This window comes from Diceros bicornis, chromosome 19 (assembly GCF_020826845.1).
Source record: "Diceros bicornis minor isolate mBicDic1 chromosome 19, mDicBic1.mat.cur, whole genome shotgun sequence".
Taxonomy (NCBI): Eukaryota; Metazoa; Chordata; class Mammalia; order Perissodactyla; family Rhinocerotidae; genus Diceros; species Diceros bicornis.
Genome location: NC_080758.1, coordinates 21,580,990 through 21,602,054, shown reverse-complemented (window position 1 = coordinate 21,602,054; position 21,065 = coordinate 21,580,990). Strand labels below are relative to the sequence as shown.

General features: G+C 52.4%; 1 protein-coding gene across 1 annotated transcript in view; it reads left to right on the top strand.

Moving 5' to 3' along the window:
* The window catches only part of ARHGAP40 (Rho GTPase activating protein 40), a 37,376-nt gene extending 16,563 nt beyond the window's left edge, over positions 1–20,813 (top strand). Inside the window, exons 2-15 of the mRNA XM_058562121.1 lie at positions 576–778; positions 3,879–4,099; positions 4,681–4,756; positions 5,394–5,545; positions 7,872–8,037; positions 9,601–9,692; positions 10,136–10,213; positions 10,609–10,768; positions 12,663–12,745; positions 14,739–14,945; positions 16,900–17,040; positions 17,824–17,993; positions 19,430–19,485; positions 20,508–20,813. Of these exons, the coding sequence (XP_058418104.1) occupies positions 576–778; positions 3,879–4,099; positions 4,681–4,756; positions 5,394–5,545; positions 7,872–8,037; positions 9,601–9,692; positions 10,136–10,213; positions 10,609–10,768; positions 12,663–12,745; positions 14,739–14,945; positions 16,900–17,040; positions 17,824–17,993; positions 19,430–19,485; positions 20,508–20,614 (1,912 nt within the window). The 3' untranslated portion in view covers positions 20,615–20,813. The remainder of the gene's footprint in view (positions 1–575; positions 779–3,878; positions 4,100–4,680; positions 4,757–5,393; positions 5,546–7,871; positions 8,038–9,600; positions 9,693–10,135; positions 10,214–10,608; positions 10,769–12,662; positions 12,746–14,738; positions 14,946–16,899; positions 17,041–17,823; positions 17,994–19,429; positions 19,486–20,507) is intronic.
* The last annotated feature ends 252 nt before the right edge of the window (positions 20,814–21,065 follow it).

The following is a 21,065-nucleotide window of genomic DNA, read 5'->3' as shown; positions in this document are numbered from 1 at the left end:
GAGAATCTGATTGGCTCGTTTGATGATAGTACCTCTGTGGTCTGGTACTTTTGGTCTCTTCAGATCTGGCTGGAGAGGGGAGGGAATGCAGTGGTCACATGTTATAAACAGGAAAACCAGGGCAGTGGAAGTCAGAGTCCCAAATAAGGAGGTGTGAGTGGGCAGGAGATAAAGGACATTTTGGGTAAAAATTCAGTGAGATGAGGCAGGGGCTGCACTGTAATGTCCTCACCTGTCCTGGTGTTTAGTTCCCTCTTATTAATGTTTCCTCTACCACATGTGTGTCAAAGATTGTCCTCCTTGCCCAAGAAGGTGGAAAGAAGCAGAGCTGTCTGGCCCTTTCTCCATCCTCTGCAGCATCATTGGTTTCCGAGCGATTCTGACGGGGAGATGGGTAAACTGGTCAATTTGCTGAGACTAGCCACATGTCTGCCACCCCTGAGAAACGTGCTCTGGAAGCTCGCTCAGCTCCTAGAAGCCCAGGCAGATTTCTGGAAAAGCACAATGCCTCAGGACAGACCCCATCACGGGCAGAGCTTTGCCTGACTTCCCTCCTCCCTCCCTGCTTGCTGCAGCTCTGGCCCCTCCTCAGGCCCAATGAACCAGCCTCCCCAGAAGAACCCCCCGCCAGCGCGCCCTGCCGAGTGCTCCGGCCCCCGGCTGTCCCCAGTGCAGAGCTCGTCCATGGATGGCTTTTGGATGGAGGTGGAGCGGATCCAGCAGAGGGATGAGCTGAAGGAAGAGGACAGCAGCGGGGGTGAAGGCCGGCCCCCAGAGGGTGAGGCGCCTTGGCTGGGGTCTGCTGAGCAGAGGGGAGGGGCTGGTACAGGGGGAGACGTGAGAGGCCCAGACGAGAACCGGAACGTGAAAGGGCTATATCTATGCCCAGACTGTTGCAGTATCCTCTTCACTGGGCTTCCTGCTCCACTCTTGCTCCCTGCCGTCTGTCCTCCACGAAGCAGTCAAAATGGTCTATTAAAAGACAGATGTAACAATGTGATTAATGTAAATTAGATGATGTCAACCTTTAGATTAATCCACTCAGTAAATATTTATGAGGGCCTCTTATTTGTCCAGCACTGTTCTAGGCACTAGGGATACAACAGTGGACACAAAACAAAATCTTCCCCATGGAGCTAACAGTCGAGTGGAATTCTGTCTTCTGCTCAAAATTCCTGAATGTCTCCCCATTTCTCTCAGAGTAATAAGACAACCATGTGTCCCCGTTGTCTATTACTGTGTAACAAACCACCCCCAACTTAACAGTGTAAAGCGACAATCATCATCATCATCATCATCATCATTAGATCTCACTGTTCTAGGGGTTGACAGGGCTCAGCCAGGCAGTTCTTGCCCAGGGACTCACATGTAGTTACGGTCGGATGGTGGCCGGGCTGGAGTCACCTCCAAGGATTTCTCACTCGTGTGTCTGGCAGCGGATGTGACATCAGCTGGGCCTCACCTGGGACTGTCACCCGGTATACCTACTCCTGGCCTCTGCATGTGGCCTGGGCTTTCTCATGGCATGGCGACTGGGTTCCGAGAATGAGTCCAGAAAGAGAGAGAGAGAGAGGGAGAAAGAGAGACAGAGACAGAGAGGCAGAGAGAGCGCACCAGGCAGGCGCTGTCTCGCCGTTGTGACCCTGCTTTGGAGGAGAGGCAGCGTCTCTTCTGCTGCATCCTCTTTCCCTGTGTCCAGCCATTTTCAAGGGGCGGGGAATTAGACCCCACTTCTTAGTGGGGCGAGAATCCAAGAATTTGGGAACACGGAACCCCACTATGTCATTGCTTACAAGACTTTACACAATCACCCCTCTGCCCCATCTCCTCCGCCCTGTCTCTCTCTCCACTTCCACCACTCGGCCTCCTCCCATATTCCTGCCTCAGGGCCTTGTCCTCACTGCCCTCTCAGCATCTAGGGCTCTTCCCCCAGGGACCTGCATGGCTTATTCTCTCCAATCAGGACTGGACTCAAATGTCACTTCCCCTAAAAGTCCGTCCCCAACTTCCCTCTGTAAACAGCACCCCTGCCCCTCACTCTCTAGCCCCTGCCCTGCTTTCTTTATAGTCACCTGCCATTACACAGCGCATTTACTTGTGTATCTGTCTGTGTCCCTCACTGGAACGTAAGCCGCACGAGGCCAGGGACATTGTCTATCCTTTTTACCACTGTACCCTCCGTGCCTAGAACAGACCAAGCACATTCTCGTACTCCATCCCACTTGTTCAATGAATGAGGGAATGAAAAGGGCCTCCACACGGAACCCTCCTTGGTGTGGGGCATATAATTCAGCTGTGCCAGCCCATGGTTTACAAAACGCATGGTGACCTGGGAGACTCAGACCTTCCCAGGGCTTGATGGTCTCTGCTGGAGTATCCCCAGGTGTGGACTGCAAATCTCTGGTGGTAGCAGAGGGGTTCTAGGAGATGCCCTCCACTGCAGGGAAGCTGCCTGGCATCACGATACGGCCAGCAATCTAACTTCAAACAAAACAGAGGGGTTGGGGTCAGGGTGGAAAAAGGAGAAGCCTGTTGGGACAACTAAATGAAAACAGGAGCTTTTTTAGACTCACAGGGAGAGGGAGCTTCTGGGTGGCGTGGAGCCAGGAATGTTAATATAGTCATTGTTTTCCCATTAACTTCTACTTATGGCAGGTGATGGCGGATGCTCCATTTATGGTTGGGATATAGTTTCCTTTTCAAATAGATTAAGTAAAAATGTGACCAATGATTCAGGGGAAATATTTAGTAGATAATTGTACAGGACTCCTTAGACACAGAGAAGAATTATGTGGTGGTAGGTGAATGCCTGCCTTTCAGGAAACACTGGTTTAGTGACCAGATCCTGCACAACCGACCCCGTGGTGAGCAGGAGGGAAAAAGTCCTGGCATCACAATAGGCTCAGTGCCTCCCCCAGCTGACACAAGTCTGGGGAGGACACACGAAGCTGTGGCTGCCCCGAAAGCATTTGTTTGGTCCCCAAGTGAGAGGAGAGGCTGGAGAAAGACTTCCGTGTCTGGCTCATCTGTACAACCCAGGCTGCCAGAAAAGCAGTTTTGGTTTTTTGAACCACCAGCGCCTGGTTGACTAACTTGGTCAACAATGAGCACAACTGAATACACCCCACCAATCCGCTCACATGGGTGTACAACTTCCTTCCAGAACTTTCATCTGTTTCCCCCACAATAAGGAAAGAACTCACAGGCCAGTTCTGAAGTGTGATCTGAAGACCCCATTGTATTAGCAGAATCTGGGGAGGATCTTCCAAGTGCAGATTCCCAGGCCCTGGGCCTGAACTCCTGGGGCAGAGTCTCTGGAGGTGGGACCTGGGAACTGCAGTCTCAACATGCCCCATGATTGGATTAATGGTTTTGCTGTAGGACCACGGCAGTGTCCTTGTGAAGCACAATTGAGGGGACTATTCCAACATGAGTAAGGTCTTGAATAGAGAGGGGCTTTCCAAAGGGACCCCAACCGCTTGCCCACGTCCTGCACGGCTGGACCCACGTGGCCCTGGGGTGGTTTCTGCCAGATTTGGGAGGTAGAGAGAGTTCCTTGCTACATTCCAGAATCACAACACACAGGTGCCCTTCTTCTGTTTCCACTCTGTTTCCAAAGCTGCTCTGTTGCCAAGGGAATGCAGTGCATAGGTTTAAATCCAGATACTGGTTAACGCCATTCATACCCCCAAATTCTCAGATGTCTTGTTGGATCTTCTCCCCATTGAAGAGTTTGGTTGGCGTCAGTGGGTCTCATGATTAGATATGTGGATGCTCCTTGCGTCCACATGAGTGTGTGTTTCTACACGTGGCTTTGTTTAGTGCGTGTGGCAGAGCGTGTAGCTGTGTGTGTTCATCTGGGTGTTCTCTGTTGGCAGAAGGAGAGGCCGAATCCCGGTGGCTGCAAGACACAGGCCTGTCGGGCCTCCTTGGAGGCCTGGGCTTGGACAGTCATCACCAGGGGCTCCTGTCCACCCTCACACAGACCCAGGTGGCTGCTGTGTGCCGCCGGCTGGATAGCTATGCCCGCTCAGCCCGAAGACGACACAAGGCACCTGTCAGAGATGTCAGGGACATCTTTGGGGTCTTCCATTCAGGGGTAAGTAAGTGGCATAAGGGTCAGTGCAGGCCCTGTCTGCCTGGGGCCTCTGTGATGCCACCACGTCCTAAGTGATGCAGTGATTCTGTGTAGGGCTGGGTTGGCGTGAGCTTTGCACACATGCTTGCACGCCTCTGTGTCCTCTTGTGGCAGGTAGGTCTGTCTGCTGTGTACGCCAATGTGTATTTGCCTGTTGCTACTGTGTGACCGTGGGTGGCCCTGAAAGCTTAGGCTCTGTCTCTCTATGTAACTAGTATCAGTGCAATTATAATACTTTTTATTGTCGTCTGTATATCCTGCTGGCACCTGTAACCTGACAGGCTGTGTGCATCTTCTTTCTTGGAATAGATTTGAAGTGGCATAACATGTGATGAACATAACAGGCATTGAAGCTAGACAGACCTGGGTCCCAGTGCCTGTTCCCCCACGGAGCAGCCATGGGATCTTGGGTGAGATCTCTGGGCTTCAGTTGCTCCATCTGTGAAGGGGGCACGGATGGCTCCTACTTCGCAGGGTTGTGTGAGTTTCATCCGCTTCCACACAACTCACTGGGAATTGTCTGTCACTTGCAATCTGCCCAGGAAATGACTTCAGAGAATGGGGACTCGGGTATGAAATGGACCCAGCTCAGTTCCGGGACTTCTACGTCTCCTCCAGGTAAGCGGCCGTCATTCTCCGGGGCCCTGGGAATGCTCCAGGCAGCACAAAGGGGCTGCTCTGTGAAGGAAGAGAAGGTGCACACCTCTAAGCATTTCCCCTTCCTCTTGGTTCCTTGCCCTCCCTGCTTGAGGACGGTAGGAAGGAACACTGAGGGGACAACTTGGGCCCTTGAGGGGGGTTTTCCCACCAGGCCCATTGGGCCTCAGCCTGGAAAATCACTTTCTGGGCAATGAGCCTTAGCTAGGAAACCACTTCCTGGGGCAATGGGCCTTAGCCAAAAAATCACTTCCTGGGGCGATGGGCCTTAGCCAAAAAATCACTTCCTGGGGCAATGAGCCTTAGCTAGAAAATTACTTCCTAGGGCAATGGGCCTGAGCCCTAAGCTTATTGATTTGATCCTGGGGCTTGAGCCTGAGCCTGGGAAATCACTTCTTGGGGCAAAGGGCCTGAGTGCTCAGCCTAAGAGCTTGTTTCCTGGGGACATGATCTCAGCCCTCTGATCTTAAGCGACTGCTACTGAGTTTACTGGGCCTGAGCAAGGGCACAAGCCTGGGAAATCACTTCCTGGGGCTCTGGGCTTGGAGGAGGTAGCGAGGCAGCCAGTTCTGACTGCTTCTCTATTCTGTTACCCCAGTGGCAGCAGAGCCAGAGGGGCCACAGGCGCAGGCTGGGAGGGAGGAAGCCTTCCACATGGACTCTGCCTACTCGGAACAAGCTGCGTTGCTCCTGCAGAGGGGCGTGACCTCCCCGGGTGGCGCCTGTGCCTGGAGCAAGGGTTCCCTGCCGGTGAGGACACCGCCCAGAGGGCTGGGGGCCAGGCTCCACCCTTAGGCACCAGCAAATCCTGCCCCACTCTCCTCACCTCTTCCATGCTGCCCAGCACACAGCCCAACAGTTGTTGAATCATTCATTCATTTAATTTGCCCCACAATTATTTAGTGAGTGGCTGCCCGTGTCAGGGAGTGGGGAGCAGGGAGCTAGAGTCTAGCAGCAGTATCAATATTTTCATTTATGCTCTTCTTTGTTTTTATGCTTAGAAAGTCTTCCCTCATCCAACAAACTGACTCTCCACCTATGTGTATTTTTCTAGCTATTTTTAAAACTAATTTTGGTGTGTGGTGTGAGAGAGAGACCCAACTTCTTAGTTTTTTCTTTTCCAAATGTGCAATTGTCCCGGCATAGTTCCTTCCAAATTAGGATGTAATCATTTATATATTTAGGTTTTTAAGATTGAAGTAAAACTCATGGTAAAGTGCACAAATACTTACCATGTACAGCTTGATGTGGGACCCTGTGTAACTCCCACCAGATCAAGGTATAGACCACTTCTACCACCACGAAGGCTCCCCCAGGCCCTTTCCCAGTTAAGCCCCCCTGATGCAGGGTAACCAGTGTTCTGACCCCTCTCATCAGGTATAGTTTTTCACAGGTGTTGCTGCTATTAAGGGAAGAGGTTCTTCAATGACCACATTTGATGTGGTTAGATAATCCTAGGTAGCACTTCACTGAGGGCTTCGCTGGCCCGGGCATTGTTCCAGAGGCTTCGCATGCACTGGCTTGTTTTCTTACATCACCCTAGGACGTGGGTGCTGTCATTGCACCCCCACTTTACAGATAGAAAACAGAGAAGTGAAGCTCAGAGAGAAGTGACAGAGCTGGCTGACGCTGGGGCTGGGACCGGAGCCCCCAGAGCCCTCCCGAGTGACCGTTACTCCCTACTGCTTAGGAAATTTGTCGCCACCCCTGCAGTAACCTCTACTCCAGTGTGAAAGTACTTTCACTAACTCAAATAGAAGTTTTCTTTTTATTCTGAAATAATTTTAGACTCACAAGAAGTTGCAAAAGTAGTACAGAGTTCCCCTGTATTCTGTACCTAGTTTCTCCCGGTGATATCTCAGATTACCATAGTACACCAAATAAAATTCTTAAATAATGACTTTCTGTTTCTAAAGCATCAGAGATAATTATTGCTCAATATTATCTTATCTTCTAGCTTTGAGGACACGATTTCCCCATTAAACTATGAATGATGACAATAATTAATAATCTAAAGATACCACTTATTGACCTTTTACCACGGACCAGGCATTATACCAAGAACTTTACATACATGATTTAATTTCATTCTGTTACCTTGACAGTAATTGTCGGTGTAAATAAACTAAAAAAACAGTAATATAATTATTGAGTACTCACTGTGTGTCAGGCATGGTGTTTTATATGCTTTATGTAATTTAATCTCCCCAACAACCCTGTGAAGTAGATACTGTTATTAGCGCCATTTTACAGATGAGAAAATTGACACACAGAAAGGTAAAATTATTTACCCAAACTCACAGGTAAAGTTAGAATTTGATCCCAGAAAATGTGACTCCATAGACCATATGGCAAGCACTAGGCTGTATTATAGACGTAATATTATTACCTACAAGCACAGTATGCTTCCTTTCCCTTCTTAGGGCACTCGAACGGGACACTGGGGAATAATCTTGTCAAGTCCCCCAGGCAATGGAAACAAATCCGTTCCTCCCTCTCGCTGTTTTTCACCCATTGGCAGCAGGAATGCCCAGAGCTGCCTGCAGATCCCTACCGCGGCCTCTAGACGGCGCGGTCGAGCATCATTTATTTTTCAATTAATATTTTATTGTTATTCAGAGGAAGAGGAGCATGGGAGCCGTGGTGGCACCGCCAAGGGGTGAGGGAGAGCCACAAAAGACCAGATAAGAGGCCCATGGGGCACTCCCTCTCCTCCAGCCCCTCAGGTTTGAATGCAGGTAGTAAAAACAGCTTCCATTGACTGGGGCCTCGCTATGTGCCTGGCACCCTAAGCGCTTTATACCTATTAGCCCATTGTACCCTCACAAAAACTCTGTGAGGTAGGCACTATTTTATGATTACAGGTGGGGAATTAGAGGCTCAGAATGTGACGCAGTCAGTCAGAGGCAGAGCTTGGACTTGAACCGGGATGGAATGTTGAGCCCTTGCTGTCATGCGCTCTTTTCTTCCTCTCGCTGACCGCCCTGGGGCTGGGTGGGGTGGGGTGGGGATGGTGGAGCCTCGACACACATACAGCACACTTGACTTCAGTGACTGTCTCTACTCCCCTCCCTAGAGGTTTAGGATCCCCAAAGGCAGACTTGGCTTGACAAGGATAGGAGACCTGTCCTCGCAGGACATGAGGAAGATCCCCGCGTTGGCCCTCATCGAGCTGACCGCGCTCTGTGACGTCCTGGGCTTGGACCTGAAGAGGAGCAAGGCAGGGAAGCGCAAGGCCGCAGGTCAGCAGTCCCAGACCTCAAACCCTGGGGCTCAAGCCCTGGCTTCCTCATCTGGGGAGCTGCTGGGGAATCTTCCACCAAAACATGCTTAGCTGCTGTATTTCTTCCTGGTATATGTATTTTTTGAAAATATATGTATGAAAACAATTCCTGCTCATTGTAGGAAATTTGGGAAATAGAGTAAAATACAAAAAGGAAAAATACAAGTCAGATATAAGCACTATTAACTTTTAGTGTTATCTTGTTCCTTTTTTTCCCGTGTGTGTATATCCTTTCTGCACTTAATATTATAGAACAATAGACACTTCCCAGTTATTGCCACAATAATGCTACATAACAAGCACCCCCAAAACTCATGACTTAAAGCAACAATTATTTACTCTTGATGGTATGGTTGGGGGTGAACTGGGGGTTAGTTGGCTGGAATCCATCTCGGCTGGACTTGGCTCCAAGCCATGGGCTGGTTCTGGGTCTGCTTCTCCTGTCTTTCATCCTCCTGGGACTGGCAGGCGAGCTGGACCCTGTTCTCGTGGCCATGGCAGAAGCACAAGAAGACAAACTGACCACACGATGCATTTTAAGCCTCTGCTTGCATCGTGGAGGCTACTGGTCCATTGGCCAAAGCTACCACCTGGCTGACTAACAAGGAGTGGGGAAGTATTTTCTGCTTCTTTAATGCGAAGAGTTGCAAATTCACATGGCCAAGCGTGTGGATACATGGAAGGGTAATGAACTTTGAACAATATTATCATTTACCACAACTCTTAGACATTCTTTGAAAACATGATTTTTAATCAGGGCACTATTTTCCTTTTTATGGATATATCCTAATATATTTAACCATTTTCCTATTAGTGGACATTTATTATTTCTACGTTTTTCCTATTATAAAACACAATCACTATTGCTGCATGTACAACTTTGAATGCATCTTAGATTATTTTTGAATATACTTAAATTCTTTGTATATTTTACCCTTCAGTAGTGTGCGAGACTGTTCATCTCACTGCATCATTGTCATCGCTACACATTGTGATATTTTTGTTTGTTTCTTTAAAGACAAGAGGATGGTGGATGAGGCAGACAAGGGGATAGAGGTTTAGCAGAGAAAGGAGTAGGCAGGTGATGGGAGAAGGGGGAAATTGCAGAGTAGATTTGGAAGGAGGAGTTGGCCCGAGAAGACTACAGGGCAGGCTGAGTGAGAAGGCCTGGGAAACACATTTCTTAGGAACGTGAGCCATCCCTGCAGAGCTAGACCCCTACTGAGCCCATTGTGACTATTGTACCCAGTGCTCCCTGGGGCAGCAGCAGGCTTTCCTTTCAACGCCTTCACCCAACTGAGGCTTTCTGCTCTGTGACGCATCTAATGCTTTCCTTATTGCTGAGGCCAAGTGTTCTGTGCGAGAGCAGTGGGGAGGTTTGAGCCCAGCCATCCTCCAGAGAACTCAGTCCTTACGCGGGGAAAGGAGTTTGATTCTAGCCGCCCAGGAGAGCTTGCAAGTTGGAGCCCAGTTGTCATGCCAGGAAGTGAAATTCCCCTTCCGTTCTCTTGACTTCTCGCAGAAACTCGCCTTTTCGGCGTGCCCCTCGATGCCCTGCTAGAAGCTGACCGCAGAGCCCTCCCCAGCACCCAGGTCCCACTGGTCCTTCAAGCCGTAAGTTGTCCCCAGATTGGGCTCATGTAGCCCGTGAGAGGCTGGCCCTGGGTGCCACTGTTGGGAGATGTCTAGCCTGGGGGACAGGAGCGTGGACTTGAGCATCAGGAGACCTGGGTTCAAATTCTGGCTCTCGTGCTTGCTGGCTGAGAGACTTGGGATGAATTTTTGAACTTCTATGAGTCTCCCATGCAATATCTGCAAAGTGGGGTTGTAATAACAGTATCCTCCTTTTATTACAGATTAAATGAGAAAAATGGAAATAAAGCTCTCAGAGCAATGCCTGGCTCACGGAAGTGGCCAAGAAAGCTATTATTCTTACTTTGAGGGAGACCCTTCTCTGAGCCCTCTCCTCTTCCTGGTTTTCACGGGGACAAACACACAGGTTTGAATCCCACTTTTCAATGATTGTGTGTTTAAACGTTGGTTTCTTTCTCTCATAGCTGCTGTCCTGTTTGGAGAAGCGAGGGCTGGACACGGAAGGCATTCTCAGGGTGCCTGGATCCCAGGCCAGGGTCAAGGTAATAGTCTGGCTTCCCTGACTTCATCGCGGCTGCACCTCCCAGCACCCTCACATGTGTGTTAAGCCGGGAGAGAATCCAGTGCCCAGCTGTCTGTGTTCTGTCGTTGGTCTCTGTTTGGGTGGTGGAATTCCAGGAGGGTCATGGAGGTGGCACAACAGAGCATAGGGTTTGGGAGTGTGGGCCCTGGAGTCACTGCCAACATATACTGAGTGCAACGCTGTGCTATGTGCCTTACACACATCAGGCCGTTTAATCCTCACATCAACCCTAGGAGGTGGGAGCTCTTATTGTCCCCACTTTGCAGATGAGGAAACTGAGGCCCAGAGAAGTGGTGGAGTGCCTCTTACTGGAGCCTTGGGCCAGCTTCTCATGAGTGCCCTTCCTTCCTCCAGGGGCTGGAACGAAAGCTGGAGAGAGATTTCTACACTGGCCTTTTTAGCTGGGACGACGTTCACCACAACGATGCGTCCGATTTGCTCAAAAGGTTCATCCGGGAGCTGCCGGCGCCTCTGCTCACTGCTGAGTATCTCCCAGCCTTCACCGTGGTGCCCAGTGAGTGAGCCCCAGCCCTTTGCATTTAGGGACAAGAGCGTTTGATGCCACTGGCCTTGTTTGGAGAGGGGAAGTGGTGGGAAGACAGGACTACCTGTTCCCTGTGATCTTGAGGAAGTGTATGTGCGTGTGTGTATACGTGTGCATGTGTACATGTGCATACGCACACGTGAGTGCATGTGTATGGTGCATATCGGGTGTGTGTATGTGTGTGCGTGTGTAGTGTGTGTGCATGTGTGTGTGTAGTGTGTGTATGGGCATGAGTGTGTGTGTGTAGTGTGACCGGGGAGAAGAGGAGGGGAAGTTTTGCACAGCACAGTCCTTACTAGTCCTCACATGGGCCAGTTTTCTTCCCTTCGTGATATCCATGGGGTTGAGATTACCAGGCTCATCTAATTGTGTGTCTGTGGGCACACGTGCGTGTGCATGCCATCTGTCTGTGTGCACGTCTGCGGATCAGAATGCTTTGCACAGATCTCTCCTTATATTCTGCGTATATATGTTCCTGCCCGGCCTTCTCCACAATCTGTAGAGTGCAAACACAGTCACTTCTATTGTTCTCCAAAGAATGAAACAACCCGCCTGACAGCCTGCTGGCGACCTGGAGGGAAGCCCAGGTGTGCAGCACACTCTCTGTCTCTCTCTCTCTCTCTCTCTGAATTCTCCAAAAAGCTTCAGGGCTCAGGCAGTCTGATTTCCATCCCCAAGTCAGGGCAGGGATCCTGAGAAATCCTCTCCAGCCTTTGCTTCTCGAATAAGTCAGATCAAATCACATCACTCCACGGCTTGAAACCCTCCACAACCCACCTGAAATAAACTCTCACTCCCCGCCCAGCCCACAGGACCCTCCTCCGTGCTCAGGCTGTTCTGCCTCTGACCCCTCTCCTCCGGTTCCCCTGTGTCCCCACCATCAGCTTTGACAGGCCCCTTTCTCTTCCCTTCCTCGGGGCCTCGGTGCCTGCTGCTCTCTCTACCTGGAAATCCTCTTTCCCCCCACATTTGGCCAGCTGCTTCCTGCTGTTCTGATGTCAGCTCAGTGTCAGCGCCTCAAAGAGGCCCTCCCTGACCTGACAGCTGCCCACCCAGACCGCCCATCGTAACGCCCTGCTTTATTTCTTTCTTTGTGTGAAGCAGTGGCTGAGGATACTTAGTTATTTCTTTGCTTGTTTATCGCCTGTCTTCTCCCCTGAAACATAAGCTCCCCAAGTCTGCGACCTGTTCGTTTCCTTCACTACTGTGTCCCGGGGCCCGGACCGGAGCACAGCACCTAATACGTGCTTGATGATGTCTGTTGAGTGAGTGAGTGAGTGAATGAATGCCACACAGGATCCTGGGGGTGAAGCCGGGGTGCTCAGCCTCTGTGTCGCCTGACGCAGCTCTTCTCCAGGCTCCAGCTGGCTCTCAGCTGATGGTCTGGTCTGGCTCTGGTGAACTCTTTCTCTGAATTCTATACCTACACCTCCCTTCTCCTGGGCCATCCTGACCCCGGGTGTGGGACAGCTTTTCCTTTTCAAGCCTCAGAACACACAAGGTTTCCTTAAACCTTCTCTCCAGGACAGTGAGCTGTGCAGCTCCCCTCCTGAGGGTGATGGCTGATCCACTGCGTTTCTGTGCATCTGTGTGTGTGTGTGTGACACGTGTGTGCATTCATGTGTGCATGCACGCGTGTGTGTTACTTTTTATTCACACAGCATAGAGAGTGACCTCACCACCAGCACTAGTTGGGGCTCTGTCTGAGCTGACACTAGCCCAGGGAACAGTCTCAGGCCCTAGGAAGAAGGATCTCCCGGCTGGCCCTGCACTTTCCAGCTCTGGAATCTGCGCCCCCACAAGATGGGGCCTCGAGACCCCGGGAGGGAGAGTCCTTGAGACCCAGGTGCCCCTCTCCCCTCAGACATCCCCGACCTGAAGCAGCGCCTGCAGGCCCTTCACCTGCTCATCCTGATCCTCCCGGAACCCAACAGAAACGCCCTGAAGGTAACAGTCCCCCCGAGCTGCCTCCACTCTGTCATCTCAGCCCGCAGCCACAGTGAGGGCTCCAAATGTGCTCATTCATTCATTCAACAACTCTGCCAGGTGCTGAGTGCAGGAATGACCAACAGTGATGGCCACGTCTTTCCTGAGACTTTTCCCTAAAGAAAGCAGATGAGTCTTGAAAGGAACTAGCGCTTACTGGAGCGGGCACTGCTGGGCATCACTTCTGTGTGGTGCCAACAGGAGTCATGGGGAAAAGGGCTATGAGCCCTGATAAGACGGGTAAACACTGAGTTAATGAAACAAGGCTAAGGATCGTTCATTCCTACAGGACTTCTCAGAGCCCTTGATGTGCTGAGGCTTTGTGACTCTCTGAGAGGGACTAGGGTCTCTAGCACTTTCCCGCTTTTGCAGAAAGCATGCGTGGCACTGGTGTTCTGTGGGGCACCAGTTTGAGAAACACTCTCTTGGGGAACTCACACTATGTGCTATGGGGGTGCTCAGGACTGGGGGCTGGGGCTGGGGCACAGCCTTCGCTCAGCTCCCAGCGCCCTCCTGGCTGTCCTTGGGTCAAACCCAAGAAGCAGCTCTAGGGTGAGGCTGTGAGGAGGCCGGAGGTCTACTGGACCCCTCGTCTGATGTGGACGCAGGACGCCCCGAGGAAGGCCTTGTAACCAGGTAGAGCTGGGCTCCAGGGACCTCCACTCCTTGTGCCTCAGCTTTGGTTGAAGAGACAGCCCCTTTGAGTTTCTCTTTCCTCTTCAGTAAACTGAGGATGATAATAGCATCTTGTGTGATTGTTTCGGGAATTACAAGAGCTAACACATGAGGAATCAGAGTAGAAGATGTGGTACTTTGCAGGTACTCAATATATGCCCTTCCTTCCCTCCCTCCCTCCTTCCCTCCTTCCCTCCCTCTTTCCTTCCTTCCTTCCTTCCCTCCCGCCTTCCCTCCTTCCCTACTTCCCTCCCTCCCTCCTTCCTTCCTTCCTTCCCTCTGTCCCTCCCTCCTTCTTTCCTTCCTTCCTTCCTTCCCTCCCTCCCTCCCTCCCTCCTTCCTTCCTCCCTCCCTCCCTCCCTCCCTCCTTCCTTCCTTCCTTCCTTACCTCCATCCTTCTTTCCTTCCTTCCTTCCTTCCCTCCCTCCTTCCCTCCTTCCCTACTTCCCTCCCTCCCTCCCTCCTTCCTTCCTTCCTTCCCTCTGTCCCTCCCTCCTTCTTTCCTTCCTTCCTTCCTTCCCTCCCTCCCTCCCTCCTTCCTTCCTTCCTCCCTCCCTCCCTCCCTCCCTCCTTCCTTCCTTTCTTCCTTCCTTCCTTCCCTCCATCCTTCTTTCCTTCCTTCCTTCCTTCCTTCCTTCCTCCCTCCCTCCCTTCCTTCCTTCTTCCATCCATCCATCCATCCATGTATGTTTCCATCCTTCTATCCCTCCCTCCGTCCCTTCATCCTTACTGGCTATGTGGCTTTGGGCACATTCTCCAAGCCACAGTTTCCTTCTCTGTATAATGGGTACAATGGTAGAGTGTGAGGATTAAATGAGGTGATAAATACATATGCTAACAAAAGGGCCAGGAACACAAAGCATACTTAATAAATGCTAGCTAGTATCCTCCTCCTCCTTTCTTCCCATTATCTCTGCTTCCCTTTTCTTTCCTTTGCATTTTGGGCAGATCCAGACTCCAGAAAGAAGGAGCTGACCTGGGGTTCACCAGGAAAAGACCCACTTTCCAGAGCTGTGGCTCTTTTCTGCCTGGAAGTTGAAGTCTGACCTGCATGCTTCGTTAACCTCTGAGGGAGCAGGGAAGGGGAAGGGTTTGGGCCACATTTTGCAGAGCAGGAACCTGAGACACAGAGCGGTCCTGGGGTGGGCTGACGGCAAGCGGCTGTTCCATCCCCGGCTCCTTTCCAGTGCCTCCAAGCTGCACAGCAGGATGTTCCGGGAGAGGTGGGGAGCACCAGGGATGTGCTAAGATTTGGGGGTGGTACTGTGCCCTTCCCCAGGCCCTCCTGGAATTCCTCAGGAAGGTGGTGGCCCGGGAGCAGCGCAACAAGATGACGCTGTGGAACGTTTCCACGGTGATGGCCCCTAATCTCTTCCTGCACCGAGGGCGGCCCCCCAGACTCCCCAAGGGCAAGGAGAAGCAGCTGGCAGAGGGGGCAGCTGAGGTGGTACAGATGATGGTGCACTACCAGGATCTGCTCTGGACGGTGAGTGCTGCTGGGCCAAGCATGAGTGGAGGGGAGGGGATGTCCATCCGGGTAGCAGGGACAAGCCCCGTCCTCCTCTGGGTACAGCTGCCCTGATATCCCTGCCATCCAGGATTGTGGGTACCATCCTTTCGAATACCTAGTTGTGTCTCTTCTGGGAACTTTGTTGCGTCCTATGGGTGGCCGGTGTCTTCTTCCTCCCCCTGCCTTCGCGTCCAAGAGGTGTCTACACTTTCTGTCCCCACTGCCACACCTCTCAATCAGTGCACTGCCATCTGATCTGCCCCAGATTATGGGTGTTCCCTGAGCTGCCACAAAGAATTCCTTCACATCAAAGATTTAATGATGCTGAAAAAGCCCCAGCCGTGAGGCTCAGAGCACAGGGCCTGCCTAAGACAGAAGCCAGAGCCAGATAACCAAGACACTTCCCACCCCCATGAGCCTTGCCCTGAGTAATAATACAAGGCAAGGGCGAGTGGCAAGAGTAGGGAGAGACCCCTCTGTGGTGTGGGCATGCGAGGCCTGCTGAAAGTTGCGGGCGGAGCAGGAGCACTGGGAAGACCCAGCCAGCACTCCAGACTCCCAGGTACGCAAGGTAGCACTGCCCACCGCTGCTGATCGGGCCACTTCGTTTAGAAACACATAACCTCCTCCTCCCATTTCTCTCTTCATCCTTCCGTTTAGTCACCCATCCACCCACCCACCCACCCATCCACCCACCCACCCATCCATCCATCCATCCATCCATCCATCCATCCGCCCATCCATCCACCCAGCTACCCACCCACCCCCCAACCAATCCATCCACCTACCCATCCGTCCGCCCCTCCACTCATCCATCCATTCCCTCTCCCTCTCTCCCTCTCTTCCTTCCTCCTATCTTAAAGTCATCAGGATAGATTTTTTTATTCCAGAAACCAGCAAGTGAAGCTCTCTGACTGTTCCCAGTTTCTCCCCCACCACACCCAGGCACTCCTTTGTGTTCTAAACACACCAAATGCCAGCTGGTTCTCCAAACTCACCCTGCACTTCGCATCTCTGGGTTTTTGCTTATGCAGTTCACTCTGCCTGCAATTCCCTTCCATTTTTAGAAAGGGCAGAAGCCTGGCACCCTCTGCTCATTCTTCAAGACCTAGTTCAAGAGCCAACTCCTCTGCTGAAAGCCCCCCTCCCCCACACAGGAACACGCCTGCACTCCCATAGTTCCTTGCTTCTCTGTGCTCTTTTGGCTCTCTGAGGTAATGTGACTACTAAAATACATTAGATTCTAATAGTTTTTATTGTAGGGAGTTTCAAAAATTAAAGAAATGCTTAAATGCCTTCTTGTAAAGTTTCAGGCCACATAGATGTAGATAAAGTAAAATGGAAGAATTCTCCCTCACCTTCCGCCATGTGGATCATCTCATTCAGGCATCACAGAGCCAGTGAATAGAGAAGCCCAGAATGGAACCCAGTTCTGTCAGAGCCCAGGGCACATGCTCTTTATTATCAGGGTCCGTAGAGTCCGGATTCTCCTGACTCTGTCTGCTGGGGTCTGATTCGACAGAGGGGAATGGCTTGATCCGGGGGTCTTTGGGAATTCTCCATTGCTGGGCTGGCTGGGGGTCTCAGAGCCTTAGCCCACTCCAGGTGTGTTCTTGGGGACACCCCTGTCTGAGTGTGTGAAAGAGCAGCTGTCCCACAGCAGGTGCAGGACCCTGCAGCCTCTGTGTGGGGACACCACTGTCCAGTAAGCCCAAGGGTGGGCTCTACTCTCAGAGTCCCCTACTTCATGGCCCTCTTTAGGGGCTAAATGGCCCCCCTCCTCACTCCAAACTAGTGCACCAGCCCCAAGTTCAACAAATATATATTGCCAAGCCCTGTGTGGGGTGCTGGGACAGGGAAGAGGCCACAGTGACCCTGCCTCTCGCCCAGCAGCCCATGGCCCTGCTGAGACTTGATTCTTTCCGGCCAGGTCGCCTCTTTCTTGGTAGCCCAGGTGCGAAAACTGAACGACAGCAGTGGCCAGCGCCCCCAGCTCTGCGACGGGGGCTTCAAGACCTGGCTGCGAAGAGTACACGCAGACAGGGACAAGGCGGGGGATGGCCTCGAGGCGGTGAGTGCCACCCCCCACCCCACCCCGACCCAGGGGGATGGAGAAAGAGACCAGGGGCGGCCAGAGGGCACCTGGGGCTCAGCGCCATCGCATCCTCCAGGTACTCACTACCAGGCCGCCAGGAACGGCGCTGCCGATTGCGGCCACCAGGGGGCGCCCCATCCATATCACAGCGAGCGAGGAGGCGGTGTCTCAGAAACGAAGGAGATGACAGGGGCCTGAGGAAGAGGGAAACTGGCGTGGTGTGGGACTTATACAAGCTCTCTCCCCTGCCCCATTTTTAAGCAGCCCCTTGGGCGCCTGACCGAGGGTTGGGGAAGTGGGGGTCGCTGTGTGCCGTGATTGGGGCGTGGAAGGGGCAGGAGAAGGGAAAGGCCTTCCAAGCATACGGAGTGTTCCTGGCAGGAGTCCTGGGTAGGGCTCCTTGTTAGTCCAGAACAGAGAAATTGACCGGCGTCGCATCGTGCATGGTGTGTATTTATACAAAACTGTATGCGTGTGTTTGTAGGTGCACTGCATGCACTCCTGTTGTGTGTATGAGTATGAACGCATGTGCACACGTATGTTTCTATGCCTGTGTCTGTGTCTGCACACGTCGGGGGACGTCACGTATGTGGACACGATACAGTCTGTGCACAAGCGGCTGCTGTGTATGTGTGCATCTTGCATGTCTAGCGTGGGTGTTTGCGTAAGTGCACGTGTAAGTGTGATAACGTGCACACATTTGAATTCCGGGCATGCACGTGTGTGCCTATGTGTATGGATCTTTCTCTTGCTCTGCAGACTCCCAAAGTGACAAGGATCCAGGTGGCCTGGCCTATCAAAGATCCCCTGGAGGTGCCCCTGACCGCTGGTACCAAAGTGGCCCACGTCCTCAGGCAGTTCACAGAGCGCCTCAGCCCCGGTTCACAGGGTCAAGAGGGCAATGAGGACACAGACAGCCTCCTCCCACGGTAAGGGGCACCTCCCCAACTCAGGAGCCTCTCCCCTGCAGGGAGCAGGGAGGGGGTGCAGGGATGGGTCGGCACCTTAGAGCTGAAGGCCATCAAGGGGATTTGTATATGCCGTTGGCCTTTCCCTTTCTGGGGCGGTCAGAACTGGTTCTCCAACCTTCTTAGAGAGCTTCTTGGCTCCAAATAATAATGATAACAGCCATCATTCATTCATTCATTCATTCATTCACAGGTATTTAATAAACACCTACTATAGACAGGTATCATATGGAATGCTAGAATCACAATGAAAAGAACAGACAGGGGCCCTGGCCTTACAAACTCACAGCCCTGTAGAAGAGATAGATATGAGCCAAATAGCCACAAAGAAAACACCAAGTTACAAACTATATTAGGTTTTATAAGAAATACAAGGAACAGGGGCTGGCCCTGTGGCGTAGTGGTTAAGTTCGCACGCTCTGCTTCGGCAGCCTGGGGTTCATGGGTTCAGATCCCAGGTGCGGACTGACGCACCGCTTGTCAAGCCATGCTGTGGCGGTGTCCCATATAAAGTAGAGGGAGATGGACACGGGTGTTGGCCCAGGGCCAATCTTCCTCAGCAAAAAGAGGAGGATTGGCAATGGATGTTAGCTCAAGGCTAATCTTCCGTACAAAAAAAAAAAAAAAGAAATACAGGGAACAATGTGAATGTAAAACAAGGCACCTAGTATACTCTGGGGAATGACGTAAGGCTTCCAGGCGCAGAAAAATGCATGTGCAAAGGTCCTGAGGTAGCATGGCCAAAGAGCTGAAAGAGGATCAGTGGGGCTGATATGCACCTGTTATTCCAGGATGCAAGAAACAGCTTGAGGTCTCAGGAGCCTCCTTGATGGAGTTGGCTTGAAGGACTCTTGGACTGTCGGTCCTTAGCAAGTGTCTAGTCTTGTTCCTCCTTGTACAGATGGGAAAACTAAGGCCCAGAGAGGGGAAGGGGCTTTCCCAGAGCCACACAGCAAATTGGGGACAGATTCTGGAATTGAACGCAGGATATCCATAATTATCATATGGATAATTATATGATACCTATATGATAATTATAATTTTCATACATAATTATACAATGTCCGCAATGCATCTTGACTCAGAATTTGCCCCTCACAGCAGGCTCCTGTCCCCATCTGTCACCCCTTATCGCCCAACCCTTGCAGCCTCCATTCTGATGTCCAGCAGGTAGGGGTCTTGTGGTGGGGGACCCATGGCTGGCCCTCCCCGAGTGCGGTCCAACTGCCTCTTCCCTGCCCCTGTGCCCCAGCTCCCTCAGGAGGGTCCTTGTGTCCATCTCCCACCTGGGACCAAAAATCAGTGAGGACCGCCCCTTCCAGGCCTGGGGTCCATAGCAGTTGTTGGTCTCGCTGCCTCCGGGAGAGGTCAGCGGTTTGCTTCTCTCTGTCTTGCAGCAGCGGGTCCATGAAGTCAGTCGACATCCTCCTCTATGAAGTTGGAGGGAACATCAGTAAGTCCCTGGTGGGCAGTGGGTCCGAGCAGGTCCCTGGGAGCTCTGTGACCTTGAGGGTTCACTGGGGCCCCAGGGGAGGCCAGAGTCCAACTCGGGATGAGCCTTCCCCTCAGGCCTCTGTCCCGCATGAAACCAGATGGAACCCTGCTGTGAAGTCAAGGGTCAGCCTGTGCCACGCCTTAGCATTCCATCCTGGAGCCTGGAGTTTTGCCTGGAGCTGGCCTCAGGCATGGAGAGGGCAGTCTTGTTTAGTGTGACAGTTGTCAGTGAAACCAGTGCAGTTGATGCCTCTGGGCCATCGCAGCTGAAGTGGACCTCCTCCTGGGCCAACAGCCGTGGATTCCTTAAGGAATTCTGCAAACACATGTCCAGCTCTGCGAGTCCTCTGCCTTTGTGGGAACCAAGGATGGGCAGCTGTTCTCAGCTGCGTTCTCCGGAGCAGTGACTCTCAAACTTCAGCGGTGCATCAGAACACCTGGAGGGCTATTAAACATAGGTGGCTGAGAATCTGCATTTCTAACAAGTTCCCAGGTGCTGCTGATGCTGCTGATGCAGGGACCACATTGGAGAACCACTGGCCAAGGAACAGAGGCTAAGACAAGGCTTAGGGAGTAGCGATGCATGGAGGGAATGCTCCTCAGGCGAAGCCTTACAAGAGGAGGGAGGGAAGAAGAAGGGGTGAAGTCTAGCCTTGGCCACAAGGGGGCTCTAGAGCGCAAATTGCATCCAGGTGGTTCCCTTTAGCGACCGGGAGGGTGGTCTTTCCTACCTCTTCATCAGTCAGTCATTGGCTATGGGGTGCCCTGGAGGAGGGGGCATAACTTCCCAGGCAAGGCATCTGACATCTGGAGGTCAATTTTCCAGAGAAAGGAGTGGCTGTGAGCCAGAGCAGCTAAGGCTCACACAGCTCTGGGGGATGGGGGTCGGGGGGCGTGCCCTGGCCCGGTGACGGGCTCTGGGCAGGGTGGCAGCATCTTCCAGCCACCACCCTCAACCTCCTTGGCCCCTGCTTCCCACAGGTGAGCATCGCCTGGACCCAGATGCCTACCTCTTTGATCTGTATCGTGCCAACCCCCATGGCGAATGGGTCATTAAACGGAGCCCCACCTATGCCTTGGGACTCTAAGGAGCAGCCCGGATGCCACACCCCTGCCCCTGTGGGCTCTGTACCCATGTGCCCAGCATGGGAGCACAGCTGTTTGAGGGGAAGGTCTGGATCTTCCTCCAAGGCGTGGTCTCTGAAATGCCTCTCAGATCCTCCCCACAGAACCTCGAACACAGAGCCCTCACTCCATGCGCTCCCCAGTCCTCAGGACAGTCGGCTCCTACACCACGCTTTGCTGCAAGACAACACCACGTGGGGGGCTTGGACCTCCATAGATTTCTGTCCATGATTTCCAGCCCTGAGGAGAGTAAAAAAGGCAGCACCTCTATCAAGAGGCAAGTCCCAACCCCCACCCCCACCCCCGCCCGGGAAACCTGCTTTGAAAGTGGCCCTACAATGCATAGTGGGGCAGTGCTGGAGACGAAGCCAGATGAGCTCTGTGGCCTTGGGCAAGCCCCTTGCCCTCTCTGAG